Genomic DNA, 16,004 nt, shown 5'->3' on the forward strand with positions numbered 1-16,004 from the left:
AAGTAATTAATGTTAATATAAGTGGAAAATATCACGTGATTCAATGTAAAAATATATTTATAATTTCAATTATTCACTGATTACATAGGAGAATAATGATATGTACAATGTACAATATGCAATGTGGCTATATAATATAAATAACATTTAGCAATATTGAAATTATCCGTTTCATCTGTTTTGAATATGTACTTTATGAATAGAACAAAATGGAACAATAACAAAGTAAGATTATACTAACTGCTAATTAGTATTTAAAAAATTAAATTCTGCTGCATACTTTATATCATACGAATTATATCTAATCAGGTCTCCAAAAATTTAGATATTATAATCTTCACCGATATTCACGAATTTTAAATCCCTCTGTTTCAATTTAACATATTCTCCTCTTACAGGAATGTTCGAATCGATTGAAACTGCGTTTCCAAATCCTTGTTCTGACAAATACATATTAGTTTTAATCAATGATGTTTCAGCTATATCATTTTCGGAAGAGTTCTGGTTTGTTTTGTTCTTTAATTTATTTATTAAATTTCTTTCAACTTTTTCATTTCCTTTAAAACATTCTTCGCGATTATCCTTAGTGGTGAAATTTTTTATTAGATGTTCAGATTTATTTGAGATATCACTTGTGACTTTGGTATTAGTTTCTTCTATTCTTATATTAATTTCTCGCTTTTCACGTTCATGATTCTCTAAAATATCTCTACGAATTAGTTGAACGGTTCCCTCGGACTTATGTTCTTCTAACGAATTCTCTATATTTGTTTGGTTTCGCATTTTTAATGCGATTGGTAAGGAATATTGATGCTGTAATTTTTCTAACTTTAAATTTAACTTTCCTTGTAAATTAGAAATTATATTGCTAAAATTATTTTTATTATAGTCAGTTTCACTATTGTTTAGTCTTAAGTCATCAGTGGAAATAGATCTTTGTAATACTCGTTTTGTCAAAGCATTCAAGATAGGTCCTTTAAGTAATTTTTCTGAATTATTAGGACTCACTTCTACTTCCTTAAGCTTTTTATTATTTAACTTGTTCTCAAATAGCATTTGGTATGTATCCAATTGAATATTTTGCCTTTTATTCATGTTTTCATTGTTAGAAAGAGCTGACTTAAAAGTTTTGTCATTGATATTTTCCCTTTGGTTTTTGAAGGATTCATTTTCGTTACTATTACTTATGATTGTAGAATTCATTTTTGCTTGTATGACAGATTTTCCACTAAGAACCTTTAAATCATTTTTGCCTTTTTTATGTTCCTCTGTATCTTTTTGCCTCTGCCTCTCAATTTCTTGTTTTTGTTCTTTAAGATCTTTTAATATTTCTTTCTGTTCTTCCATCATTTGCAGTTGTTCTTGTTTGTGTTTTTCTAAAGTTTTTCTAAGTTTTTCATGTTTTTCTGCAACTAACATATTGGCAGCCTCTGCATAAGCAGCTAGTTCTGAATCTTCTTTTTTAATTGCGTCAGAATTTATAAGATTATACTGTTTTCTTTTATCTATAAAACTTTCTTTCTTCTTCATAAGATTAATTTCTTCCTTATCTTCAGTGGCAACTTCTGTTGTTATTATAATATCATTCTTCACTAAATTGTTTGATTCTTTATGAAAATCTGTATCTACCGTTTTTATTTGATCAACTATTTTTTTAATAACTGGAGCAAAAGTAACTAATATATTGTCAATAGACTTTTGTGTTTCTACTATTGACTTTTCTGTAATAACAATACGTTCAACTGGTATTGGCGGTTCTTGTCGCATATCATTTACTTGCACTTTTAAAGAATTCTCAGGAACATTTAAGCCTGATAACTGACTCATTTCCTCTGAAAATTATTGATGTAATTATTATTACAATATTATTGCTACTACTATCATTACTGCCGTTACTATTGTTACTGATATCACTATATATTTCAATTTTAAACTAATAATAACTATATAGTACCCTTAATATTTGGAAGAATTTCAGGATTATTAGGAACATTTGCTATTGCATTAATATTATCCTTATTTAAGTTTAATGGTATACTATTTATTTGATTAGCAGGATTGTTTGTTGGTGTTAATATCTTTATATTAGTAGATTCTTCTAATGCATACAAATTTGCATATGTGCTCAGAATCATAATACAGATACCAACAAACATGATTACCTAGAAATATATTGACAAGGAAATATCAAAGAGAAATAATTAGAAAATAATATAATTTTTGTATTTGCTTAATCATCTCACTTGAGCTAATAATCTCTCATTAGTATGTTTGCTACTAATAGATATGAAGAATATTGCTGGAAATATCAAGCAAATCATTACACCAATGGTAGATCCTACTAAACCAAGAACAAATTCAATATTTGGTATTAGAATGCCAGTTATTAGAGAAACAGCTACAATTATGATAGTAAGACATCTAAATCTTGTTTCTGGCAAATAATTTATAGAGGGTTCATGAGCATACACCTGTAAGAAGTTATATATGAAACATTTAAATTTATTATCTCATTATTATAATATGCTGCTATAATTAATACAAACCCTGCGAAATAAGAGAGAGTTTAGACTTGCACGGCATGGAAATATGACTAGAGGAAAACTAAATGCAATTGAAAACACAAATCCCATTTTAATCATTTCAGATGACAAACTGGGTTCAAAGCTCATTAATATATTGCCTGTAAATTTAATAATGGATAAGTAAGATGTATGAGGAAAGGATGTTTAATTTAAAACAACAAATACCTGTAAATGGCTGTGTGCAAAATGCAATATAACCAAAGAATCCAACACAAAGATATACAATAGTACATATATTTAATGCACCTCGTACAACTTCATTCATTTTTTCTAAAGATACATTTGGTATAGTTTCATAGATTTCAAATAGTTGGGTTTGACAAAATAAAGCCATAGAAAAGATAGGTATGCATTGGAGTATACCAGATGGTCTCCAATAATATACATGTTCATACCAATCTCCAGCAAAAATATGCTGCATAGATTCTGTTATTATCTATGAAAAAGATAAAAAATATAATAAATTAACACTAAATTGTTTTTATAACAAATAATGTCAATTGCAAATTATTCACCTTTAATACAAGACAAAGATAAAAGATAATGGTAGCAGTACAAAGAGTAGACAAACTGTCAATATTCCTAAGCAATCCCAAGGGTAAAACTATGAAAATGCTTGTTGTTATAAGTAAACTGGTCCTAATATCCTCTGGTTTCTTATCTATTACTTTTCTCACAATTTGTGGTCCTAAATCACCCATAATAACAAAGAAAGCAATACATGTTCCCACAAGAAAACCAATGATAAATAATTCCACTAAAAATTTGCCCATATGACCAAACGCATGGAAAGCCAAAAGTTCAAAATTTCGTCTTCTAGACATCACAGCTGATTTAATAAGAAAATGACAAGCAAGTCTAGACAAAGTACTACTCAATATCAAGACTACAATAGCTAAAACAATACCGCATTGCTTGAAACAAAATGGCATTGCAAGAACGCTTACTCCAATGATGCTGTTTGCAAGAGTCATAACATGTGGCATTTGAGAAATCATTTTGGTGGTTTTTATATATTTTTTAGTAAACCCACGCAGTTTCTATATCCTTAGTCAGAATCTATGTTTTCTCTAGCACTAAACTTTTCTTTTTCAAATCAATATTTTCAGCAAATAGAAATGTTATAATATTTAATGGATATTCAAAGACTCTATAATGCGTATAAATAATAATTATTCACGCATTCTTTTTAAATACTTTTAAAATATAAAATACCCTGATTATGAGGTTAGATTTATCATTCCGTTAACCAGCAATATATAACCAACAGTATTACATGTAAAATAAATAATGTAATTTATTATCATGTTGGACGTATCAAAATCGTGATACAAAGGTCACGCTTTTGATAAAACACAATTTTTTATAGTGACAGTTAGAAAATACCACCGAGCGTTCTGTTGACCACTCAAAACTACCACCATTTTGACTCGACAAATTCTATTAAGCATATTCTATTAATCTGTGTCTATCATACGGAAAAGTAATTTCAGCAATACGCATAATAGATTTCTTTATTTTTTATTATAAATATTTAAAAACATTTGTTATTCGTATTCTGATATAGTATATAGCATGTAACTTTATACATATATACTTAATTATACTTGATCTATCTTAATTAATCGACTTAGATGTACGAAATTATATCGGATTTATCTTTGTGTTGTAAATAATTAATTACAATAAAGGTATGTGTTTAATTACAATAAAAGTATTTAATTACAACTAGATAAATCGACTTATTTCTTTTTTAATCATTTATCTGACATCATGCAACTAGTCGAATCTAATCCAACTTCGCAAGAATTTTCGAGTCGTAAAGAAGTTTATGTATACAAAATTAATGCATTTATACTCTTGTGCAAATGTGAAATCAACATGGTTGAAAGGTAATAATTTTATTATTTACGTTAATACGACGCTTCTCTTCTTTTTCTATCTTTTTCCTTTGAACGAGAGTGCTTTTGCAGCCTCGACATAAAGATAGAAGTCGATTTAGTCACAAATGTTTAATTTTTAGTATTATCTCTTCTTAATTTAAGATTCTACAATTCTGCTGAAATTCAATACGTTTATTGACTGTTCTATTCTTTTCATACTTTCTTTTTCGCTGACTTTAATTTTTCACATATAAAATAAAATATTTTACATATCAAAAGGAATATCATTATGTCATTATTATATGTATAGTATTGCATGTAGGACATTGTTTAAATCGGATTTGTATGTACAAGAGAGAATAGGAAGTAAAAAATTTGTTAGTCCATAATACTAGCCCGTTGTACACAATCTCATTCCCTTTCAATTGTAAAAATCACACATTAAATTATTTAATGATAATCATGCTGTGAGCAATGGATAAGAAGACAAAGAAACGTATTCATCCAAAACATATTATGGTGATTTGCATACTTTTAAACTTTCAATTTATCGAAGTGTGTCAATTACAAAAATTAGATATCTTGATAAGCTGCCTATATCTTCTGATCTTAGTGAAAATTTCAACTTTTATAAAAAATTTAATTTTCTTTGTACATTTAAGATATCCATTTGTCTTATTTGACTAGTTACATGTATTGATTCTAACAATAAGTGAACATCAAGGCTTTAATCAGATCATAAGATTGACCGATTACTCAAGATATCGTTCATCGCACGATTTAAAAAATATTTCCAGGAGTGATTGTTTAATGGCTTATAACTTTGAGAATTTCGGTTAATGTTTATAAATTTAATGAGATAACAACTGAAATTACTGAGCGTTTATAGTGTCAATTGTATGCTCGTAGATGTATATAAGTGATAATAATGTCTCTTGCCTCGAATTTAATAAAGATACATGTATGTGTATATATATGTGTGTGTGTATATATATATATCCTATTGAAGTATTTATATGGTTTTGAATCAAACAATAAAGGAAATCATTGTTTACAATGGTATGTTCAGTTCGAGGCAACAGGCATCAATTATGCACTACATATTTGTTCATTTAATTTATCTATACTGATTTATAGTTAATTTAAATAAGAACTTTTTTTCAATTTCTTTTCGGAAACAAATACCATTTATCAGGGATTCGACCCACCATCTTTCTTCGTTTCCTCATTTGTAACATTCGTTTTTTCATCTTTTTCGTTTTCTATAAAATATTTTTTTCATTATAATAAAAGTAGAAACAAAAGTACATTAAAAATATACAAAGATTAAAATTACATACCTTTGGGTTCCGATTTTATATCTTCTTCTTTTTTTAGTTCACTTTCTATACCTTCTTGTCCTTTTTCTAGACGTGGTCGTTTTCTAGAACCCTATTAAATAAAAAGAATTATGACTTAAATACAAAAATATTTAACACAAATGAAACATTACACCTGAGGGGTGAAACGAAAATGTGAAATAATAAAATATGTATATTTATGAATAATAATGGATGTTACCTTAAATGACCTATTATCTCTTCGTCCCCCTTCACCTTCATCCTCACTGTCGCTATATTCATTTTCGTGTTGTATTCTTTTATCTAAATCTCGTTGTGGTAATCTTTCATCTGGATTAACCTTTTCCTCAGCCTCTGAATCTTCAATAACTGCACCATCTTCTGGAATTGGTTGAACTTGCACACCTGGGGCATGTGGCAACATTCTTAAATTTTCAAATAGTCTGGTTCTGTAAAAAATATAGAATATGTGGAATTAATTACAATACAAAAAGGAAAAGAAGTGGTTAATTATTATCCTTGAGATAAAACATACTTAATTTTCTCCAGATATTCAGGAGTATTTTGATTTGCCATGTTTGAAGGACTTATGTGGAGCTTAAAATCAGGACCAAAATATTCAAAATAATCATTGTAGGGTAACTCATTTGCAATTTCAGAACCAAGGGCAACTGAAGTTTCGTATGTCCAGCATCTAGATACATTTCTGATTGTATATCCACCACCACCAACCATTAAAAAGGGTAGATTATATTTTTTTACAAATTCAACGCACTTCCCATGACCCCTCACTGTTAAATTGAAACAGCCTAACCGATCTCCTAAATAACATATATCAATTTAATTCTTATTTTATTTCTTTCATTTGATTTTACTAAACGATATTTATGTATACCAGTTAATGAATCAGCACCACATTGCAGGACCACAGCAGAAGGCTGGAAAGTTTCCATCACTTTAGAAATAATAGGTACAAATATTGACTCATAGCTTTCATCATCCATGCCATCTCTTAGTGGTATATTGACTGCATAATACTTTCCCTGTAAAAACAAGGTTTCAAGTTAATATAAAATTTAAAAATAGGAACATACTAAATGTATACTGTTAACGAAGTTTTTACCTTTCCAGCACCAATATCGCGTAGATCACCAGTACCAGGAAAATATTCACCGTATTTATGAAAAGAAACAGTCATAACTCTATCGGTGGTATAAAAAGCTTCTTCTACACCATCTCCATGATGAACATCAATATCAATATATAATACTCTTTGATGATATTTGAGCAATTCCAGTATTCCTAATACAATGTCATTTACATAGCAAAATCCAGATGCTTCACTTTTTTTGGCATGATGCAAACCACCACCCCAATTTATGCAAATTTCTGAGGCCTGTTTGTTAAGTTTCACAGCAGCAGCTACAGAACCTCCAGCTGATAATTGACAAAATTCATACAAACCGTCAAAGACAGGACAATCTTCTCCTACATTAACTAAAGGAAAAAGGAAATATTAAATATAATCACAATTATCAAACATAATTCATATATTCATTGAACGTATAAATATTAGATCTATAATCTTACATCGTTGCATTTGTTTGTTATACTCTGACATGTTATCAGGTCTTATGGATCTCAAAAATCTAATATAGTCATCGCTATGGAATTTTGTCATTTCATCTGCTGTAGCTTTATGTGGACGCTAAACAAGAGAAGGAGAATAAAATTAAAGAAATAGAAAAGAAATGGTAAAGAAAATTTTTTATAAATTAGCAAATATATAAATACTAAAAATTATAAACAAAAGAATATCATTCAATGAATAATTCTTACATATATTTCCATCTTCCTATAAAGACCATAATTCAAAAGTAAATTATGTGTCATCCTTATACGATGCGGCTTCATAGGATGTCCTTGTCCATAATAATAATTTCCAATATCACCTAAAATATAATTTACTTCTTTATTTATTTCATTGTTTGATATAAGTTTCAGGAAAAGAATTATGTTAAATATTTACAACAATTTTATTAACTTAAGATAATTTTGATTTTACATGTGCATACATATATATCGTTTCCTCTGATACAGGCAACCGAGGTACGCTTGAGAATCTTTCGCGTAATTTGCACAGAGAAGGTATTACCGTTTACCTACTCGACTCAAACTGTATTATCTTCTTCAAATTTAGTAAAAGTATTAAGCAGGTCTATAATTTTATACGACTGCAAAAGTGCTAATATTTTTTCGAAATATTCTTAAATTATAACCTTCAATTAATGTTTCTTTGGAAAATTAACATTCTCACGTAAAAAATATTAACAATAATATGTGAAATAAATATAGAGGATATAACCAATATATAGATATAAAAGATAATTATGATATTAATAATATTTATAATTATTAACCTCTTATATTACCTATATATTATTAAATTAATATGTTATTAAATGTCTGTTATTGAAATGAAACGTTAATATTAAAAAAAAAACTAAAAAGAGAAAAAGAAAATAAAAATATATATATGTACAATATAACATGAAAGTTTATTATCAAATGATAATTGAATGGTTGTACTAATCGTGAAAAGCGGACGCTCTTTCTTGGTTGGAGTAAGGTGACATGGAGTGATAGCCATGAATCTTTCGCCTTAACGCGTCTGAAACCGTGCAACCAATCGCAGGAAAGATAACAAAAAGCGAACATTGTATAAGAAATACGTTTCTTAATGATTAAATAAATATGTTAAAATGAAGAGCGTATTAGAAAAAGTAAGTAAATGTGAAATAAATGCATGATAGACGATACAAGCGCGGATAGCACAAACACATTTTGACAATTTCTCTATGCATGTACAATATTTTCGCGGGATACTAAGTATATCAAAATTTTTTAATTTTTTTACTCACTATCATAGTAATAGCAGACACGCTTCTTGCTATGTGGCAACGTTGTCATTTTGACCGATTTTTTCTCCTTAATTGTAAAATACCTGATATGAATTAAACGTAAAGCGCGGAGCGTCGCGATACCCACAGACAGGACACAGCGTCACTAAACCTCTGAACTACGCGTGCGCAATATTCTGTAGTTAGCTTTTAAATTTGTTGTATAGGTGGCGTTTTCATAAAAAAATTAACTTAACCATAAAACGAATGAAGTTGAGATTAGATACATTGTTGTTTAAATTATTCTAGAATTATTAAAATTCAGTTCACTAAATGACTAAGTTCATATACTTACACTTCTACCAATATAACAAAAATGAAAAATCGCCACTGCGTATATACGCATATGTAAATAAGATTCATATGTTTGTCTATATATAATTATAACATGTGAAACTTAAGTGTCGTATATTGAAATGCTAGTAATTATATGTATAACTCTAGGACTTCTTTATTTTATTTTAGGAAAAAGGAGCAGCATCACGAAGTAGATTATAATTACTTTTCTTACAATTTACTTATATAATTAATAAAATAAATTTAAGAAGAAATGAAATATCAAATTTTTTATCTATATTTATAATTAAATATATTTTATATATATACGCGACATGAACGTACATATGTATGCACATTCGTATATAAACAAATTTAACACATATATATACAGAAATAAATTTTTTATTTTGGAGCATCTGGCACAACATTGCTTTACATCCTTTATGTAAAAAAAATGTTATGTCGGTATAAAAAAAATTACAGAAATCGATAAAGAAAATTTTAAAAGTTATAACAACAATTTGCTAAAATATTGGATTGATAAGCACAGCTTTCATGCTGTATTTTTAGTATTCTTACTTGTCAAAGAATGTATACATATTTTACGATACAACTACTTCGGGAAGATATACATACATACATTGATTGATTGCAATGCAATTGTATTAAGTAAAGAGAAGTAACATATCAAAAAAGAAATTAATTGTGTATATAGTACTTAAGGAAACTGTACCAAGAAATGCATTGATATGGATAAATGCAGCAGTATTGATTTTGGCAGTATAGATTTCAGCATTCCAAATGAATCGCTTAATCAATTTTAATATCTATATAGTCGTGAAACGCATGAACATTCGGCAATATTACAGTTAAATGAACATGTGTGTAATAAATGCATACTAATTGTAACTAATGGAAATATTTGTATTCGTTACAACGAGCATATAGACCCCTTCTCCTTTCTTCAAGAGGGAAAAAAGTATCAATTCAAGATAATTTTACAACGTATCTCTATTATTATATTTCATTTTAAGAATAAAACCTATTATATTAAAGCAACCCATATAAAAGAAATGTTCGCAGAAAGTAACAAATGTAAAGATTAATATTTTCCACTGAGAGTTAGCGTCAAGGGACGACATTATGTATAAAATAATTTGACATTTCTTTATTCTACGATGGTTATGACGATTGTGATGACGATGATGCTGATATACAAAAGAAAAAAAGCTATATAAAATATGTAAGTGTACAAAACAGACGCAAAATTGGTAATAAGTAATATTACAAAAGTAATTAAAAAATAAATATTGATTTAAATGGATGATAGAAATATCGATAAAACTATCGGGAACTGTAACGTATTTAACTTCGTTGCAATAAACAATAACGTTCCAAAATAAATTCCACACATACATATATCATAAATACGTTCTCAATAAGTAACGTTTGAATAAGTATGTAGTATCATCGCTGATGATTATATGTCTTCCACAGAAATTTTGCAATAAGATCAATGTTCGTTACACTTAATCAACGTAATTTATGTAAAAACGCTTCGATGGATAAACACAAAATATTCGTTGACTCAAAATAAAGTTGACACAAAATTTTTATTTTGCTTCAACTTTTCTTTAAAAGTCGAATGAAAAAGTTTTTTCCATTTTGAGAAGGGTAGTGAGTGTCATATTGTTGTACGATTACAAGTAGATAAAGAACGAACACACACAGCTAATTCTACGATTCACGATACACACGAATTTGTGCCATGTTATTACACTTCGTTCATTTTGTTTGGCGTCGGAAAAATTGAAAAGCATATAATAACATTCGTTAGGTAACGATATGAGATATCAAAGAGAGAACGAGATGGTCACGATATTTTCTCTTTCTTCTTATTATTATTACTATTGTTATTATGTCGATGTCTTCGAAAGAACTGATCGGAGTAAGTCGGAGCCATCGAGATTGAAAAGAGTCGAAAATTTAGGGGTTGGTGATCGGGGGATTTAAGCAACGCATTTTCGAACGCATTCATCGGGGACAAGACAAGGCGAAAATAAGAAAACGAAGGGCATCGAAGGTTGTTACGCAATGCGCGTATACCTTTCTGATCGTTTATTCCTTTGCCAAAGAAGGCTAGAAAAATAGATGCGTAGATCCCTTGTTTCCTTTTCTCTATCTGCCTGTTTGTTTCATAGGGAAAAGAATTTGAGAAAGGTCTGCGGAGGAATCGGAACATGAAGAGATGCTCGATCGACATCCGCTAGTTTCTCCTGAAAGGCTGGATCCTGATCGGCGATACAGGGATGTCCGAGCGACCTCCAAAACAGGCAGCGGCAATTACGGCACAACTGTATTATCTCTGCATATTCTTCTCGCAGACCAAACGACCTATAAATCACATAATAAGTCCATTGATTTTGCGAACAGCAAGACATAGGAGGTAATGGATTAAGCGTAAGAATACCAAATGAATATTCGTATTATTTAAGAAATGTAATAATATCTATATGTACGATGTACCTTCGTGCGATAGTAAAAATAGTCTTCCAGTCTTTTCCAGGATTATGTTGTCTAGTGGAGGCTATTTGTTGAGGCGTGAAGTGATACTGGGCAAGCTCCCGCCAGATTCTCTGTTCCTGTGCTAGAACAGCTAGATGTTCGCAAGCCTCCGAGGACGCTTCAATGTCTCGTGGATCACTGAGTCGAAGGAGAACCTCCCGGCGGCATTCCGCTGGCAAATCCGACCATTGCGGTTGCTGTTCCTCGTCCGGCTAAGGAACAGTAATAATGATCAAACGAACGTCTCGTCTCTCTTTGCCTTAGTTACGCTTTTCTACCTGAGTTATAGTGATGGACGAAGCAATTTGCAATATTCTTTCTAGAGCGGCTTTGTGTTTCTCCCATAAAACTACAGAACCCAAAGGTCTACCGCCCCAACAACAACCCGCGCTGAAAGCCCGAACTCTTTCGATCAACCGACGAAGTTTTCCGGTTTGTTGCTGCGATAATGATACTGCCGAACATATCGTAATAACAGAGGTATAAGAGAGTTGATGTGATTGCGATCAATTTAGTAGCTTAAATCTTTACCTTCCAATGCGACTTCTTCCAACATATTGAAGAGAACTCGTTGAGCGCATCCACTAAGACCGCCCATCCTGTGACTGACCAGAAGATCCAAAAGTTGCACGATGTAATTAAAACGTCGGCAATCGTGCACCGCTGATAAAAAGTCCAAGCTTTTCAGCGCATCGCTTAAACCGTTGAAACCAGCGATCTACGAATTTAAATAGAACGCACAGTCGCGATCGTTTCTTTTCCCTTCGTTTAATCTTATTTAAATGTGCGCGTACCCTAGCCCATGCTCGCGATTCAACCCTAACAATATACCGTTTGGAATCGAATGGAAGAAGAGTACAATCGTTCTTCTTTTACTTTCCCGTTCTTTTCGTTTCGTTGCTACCTTTATCCTTTTATTTATTTTTTTTTTTTTCTTTCATTTCATATCTCTTCTCTCTTATTCTTTTTCTCTTCCTCTTTCTTTTTCTTCTTCTCTTCCTCATTCTCTTTTTCTTTCCTTTCCTTCCTTTTCCTCTTTTCCTTCGATTCTTTCTTTCTTAACCTTAACGACCAAATCCCATTTCTCTCCTCTTTCACGAGGCTAAGGTTAAATATAAGCATGGATGGAACAAGTCACTCACCTCACGAGTGCATTTCAGCGTGATGCGGCAATGCGGCTGGACGGCGTTTTCTAAAATTACGTGAAAAAGAAGAATTAACCGAAGAAAAATTCAAAGGACGATCATATACTTTGCCTTCCAATCGACAATCGAGTAACGTTCTACTTTCGACCGTTTTTGATAGCGCATGAAACACGCTAAAAAAGGGAATATGTACATATCGAAAAGGTACGAATCGATAGTTTTGATAGCTTTTACAAATATTCCACTCACCTTTCTTTTTATCCTTCTCCTTTTTGTCGAGCACATCCTTATCGCCGCTGCGAAAAAGACGAATCATTAATATACTTCTGCTCCTTACACTAAAATTACTCGACAATTTGTAAACGCGATTCTCGCGAATTCAATATATGTATATTGAGTATGTATACTTATGTATTCATGTCACGTAAGCACAAACGCATAACAAGTTTGTAACGATCTGTCGTTTTACAGATGAGAAAAATACGTGTTAAAATACCGTTTATCATTTAAATATCTTTTAAATTCGTTCAATACTAACTACTGAAAAAAAAAAAAAAAAGAAAATGCAAAATTAGCGGATACATTTATCAGACTTTTATGGAAAAAATGCGACTTTCTTCGTTCAAAATCTATTTCATTCATTTCTTTCTCGTGTTTGTTTCTATTTGGTTGATTTTTCAAATCAAAACGCAACATGCATTTTCAAACGTTATGATATACAAATTATCTATACATAATGATCATCATAAAATGAAAATCGGTAAAAACGATTTATATTGTTCCTAGGACAAACAACTTTTTACCCAAACTATGGTCTGATGCGAAAGATGCAATTGGAACTCGAGCAAGAAATTTTCTTTTAAAGATTTGTAATATAAATACATAGGTTCTTATCTTGAAACGAGCGAGACGGGTGAAATGATCCAGTTGTCGATTCGCGACGATACATGATCATCGAGGGAGACCTTGCAGTAATGTGCTTATGCGTCGCGGGGAGAGAAACCCCGCGCCAATAATCCGTAACATTATATAACTGTTGGTAATGCTCCATTCGCGCGTGAAACGAATCGCGTAGTAACTAAGTACTACGCCTGTATACAATAAGTATTACTTGTGCTGTTGCTTGTTGTACATTGCACATTGTACAAGAATATCTAAAGTTTCGAATCTCACCATTCTGTCTAGACACATACTCAGGTACATTTATGCGTTCGCGATCTTTACGTAGCTGTTCCAATGCTTTCTAAAAATCCACGCCTTAATACATGGCCCATTATACGAACTGTTATACTTCACTAGGTATATGCTAATGAAAAATACACGAAACTATGGAAAATCGAAGATAAAATAATTTACATCGTGCTGTTTGTTAATACGAGCTGTTTGTTAGAAAGTATTGCACTGTCGCGAATTGAATGTATCAGAACAGCATGGTGATGAAAAAGATTTACAGAATTGATACAGATCGTATTAGCTAGGTTATAACCTACTTCAAACACATGCATGAACGACAGCAGCACGATTTTCTTTCTGTTATTTTGGGAATTTTCTTATCCAAGGATAAGATAACTACTTAAATACTGTTTCAACGTTCGACAAATTTCGTAAAGCAAATAATAGTTTGCTATGCTTTACACTGGACTGCATAAAACTTTATCAAGGCAACGTATTTGATAACGACCATGTTTTGTGGCAGAAAACCAAGATTTTATACGAAAAAGGAATCATTTTCTATTTTTGTGAAGCGCGCGAAAGCGTGACTATGCACGATGCAGCTTTCTCTTTCTCTTTCTCTCTCTTTGTTGTACGCTTCGCCATAAGCTTTCACGGTCTCGCGACACCAGTGCTTAGTTCCAGTATGAACGCGAGAACGCGTCCAAGTCCAGAATCATCGTATCGTACGAAGTATATAGGTACATACGGCAAGCAGAGAGAGAAGACGTTCAGAGTGTGCACTATGCACTACAACGGTTAGGCACACACACGTACACACGCACGCGCATTATATATATATATATATATATATATATATATATATATATATATATATATATATTGTAAAGTATTTGTTTCGTTTTCTTATGCAAAGAAAATCGTGCTGTTTTAGAATGAACCAAGAATGCACGAAGAACAACATGGATAAGCTATTTTTGGGCTTGTGTTTATACCGATATAAAATGAATAAGACAAGATAGAAACTTCTCTAACAAGTCAAGGAAGGGTACTTATGAAACATTGAATTAATGGAATCGCGATAAAAATGTAATACGCAGATGATCGAAAACGATATGTATTAAACAGGAATCATTCGTATCATAAAATAATGTTTAAAAATTAAGAATTGTAACTCCATAACTAAAAAAGCGCGTGCGATAACTAGCATTCAGTGTAATATATAGGCATTTCTTAAAAAATGGAAAAATTCCATTTTCATGTGGTATCTCTTTCTGTTATTTATTAATTCCATTCACATTAACTTGATTTTGATGGCTATTTAGCGATAGACACACAGCTACTAGCGTATGTCAAGTTTTCAAGAGTAAACAAACTGAGAACTGTCATTCGATCGATGTAACAGCTGTGAGACAGATGGAAGATTCGGATAGAAACGATTGGTTGTGTTTCTTCGGTATTATTTGCAAAGAAAGAATACATTCTCAGCGAGAATGAAAAAAAAAAAAACAAAAGGGAAAGGATAAGAATCAGTGATGGCAGTACTCACCGAAGTAAAAGAGAAAGTGTTTTATTGTTAGCGCATTCGAGGATTTTCTTCTTTTCCCAACCTTCGACAGTTTTTACCCATTCTTCGCCAGGACTGCGCCAATCCTTCGATATGAATGGCATCGTTCGCAAGATATATAATTGCACGAGATGCTTGCTCTGCTTACGTGTGCAAACGAGCGATCCTTCGACTAACGATCAAATATATTAAGGAACGCACCTCACTGGACCACGGACGCTCAATGTTTGCTCACAAGACAATTCGGTCTGCTCGGTTTACTTCGCGGCTGCGATCGACCGCGCATGGCTTTGTTTTACTGACGTCACTTTGGCATCAGCTGTGCAACTGACATGACAAACCAGTGCACTCTGAACAACTCTGAACCATACGTTCGGCCATTTTAAAATGGATATGTTACGCATGCGCAATTTTGTCTTGAAGGCGCTTGACATTCAAACGTTATTCATTCCGATTTATTTTCTTTCTCTCGGTTACTTTTATTAGTTACAAGGAATATATCGATTG

The 16,004-nt window shown here is 31.4% G+C and overlaps 3 protein-coding genes and 1 long non-coding RNA gene across 6 annotated transcripts; 1 reads left to right on the forward strand and 3 right to left on the reverse strand.

The window, feature by feature from the left end:
* Positions 1-39: 39 nt before the first annotated feature.
* LOC132905831 (putative sodium-coupled neutral amino acid transporter 10) lies at positions 40-4,000 on the reverse strand. 3 transcript variants are annotated; one of them, XM_060957501.1, is made up of 7 exons: positions 3,801-3,998; positions 3,101-3,273; positions 2,751-3,021; positions 2,547-2,683; positions 2,244-2,471; positions 1,955-2,162; positions 40-1,832 (listed from the first exon to the last, which is right to left on the reverse strand). In XM_060957501.1, the coding sequence occupies exons 3-7, from the start codon at positions 3,004-3,006 to the stop codon at positions 322-324; spliced, it is 2,340 nt and encodes a 779-aa protein (XP_060813484.1). In that variant the 5' UTR covers positions 3,007-3,021; positions 3,101-3,273; positions 3,801-3,998; the 3' UTR covers positions 40-321. The 3 variants fall into 3 exon arrangements, with proteins under 3 accessions (XP_060813484.1, XP_060813483.1, XP_060813482.1); XM_060957500.1 differs by having other exon boundaries at positions 3,533-3,962; XM_060957499.1 differs by having other exon boundaries at positions 3,101-4,000.
* Positions 4,001-4,090: 90 nt separating this feature from the next.
* Positions 4,091-8,892, reverse strand: LOC132905838 (histone deacetylase HDAC1). Its single transcript, XM_060957522.1, has 9 exons — positions 8,730-8,892; positions 7,648-7,760; positions 7,399-7,516; positions 6,932-7,305; positions 6,704-6,851; positions 6,344-6,629; positions 6,029-6,257; positions 5,809-5,899; positions 4,091-5,730 (listed from the first exon to the last, which is right to left on the reverse strand). The coding sequence occupies exons 1-9, from the start codon at positions 8,776-8,778 to the stop codon at positions 5,660-5,662; spliced, it is 1,479 nt and encodes a 492-aa protein (XP_060813505.1). The 5' UTR covers positions 8,779-8,892; the 3' UTR covers positions 4,091-5,659.
* A 541-nt stretch (positions 8,893-9,433) lies between these two features.
* On the reverse strand, positions 9,434-15,909 carry LOC132906355 (F-box only protein 32). Its single transcript, XM_060958484.1, has 7 exons — positions 15,480-15,909; positions 13,007-13,053; positions 12,755-12,804; positions 12,144-12,330; positions 11,891-12,066; positions 11,574-11,824; positions 9,434-11,441 (listed from the first exon to the last, which is right to left on the reverse strand). Exons 1-7 carry the CDS (start codon positions 15,599-15,601, stop codon positions 11,243-11,245), a joined length of 1,032 nt encoding a protein of 343 aa, XP_060814467.1. The 5' UTR covers positions 15,602-15,909; the 3' UTR covers positions 9,434-11,242.
* Positions 12,542-13,676, forward strand: LOC132906379 (uncharacterized). The gene is made up of 2 exons (XR_009657975.1): positions 12,542-12,961; positions 13,544-13,676. It is a non-coding gene; the product is annotated as an uncharacterized LOC132906379 (long non-coding RNA).
* Positions 15,910-16,004: the final 95 nt, after the last annotated feature.

Source organism: Bombus pascuorum, chromosome 4 (genome assembly GCF_905332965.1).
Source record: "Bombus pascuorum chromosome 4, iyBomPasc1.1, whole genome shotgun sequence".
In the NCBI taxonomy this organism is placed as follows: domain Eukaryota; kingdom Metazoa; phylum Arthropoda; class Insecta; order Hymenoptera; family Apidae; genus Bombus; species Bombus pascuorum.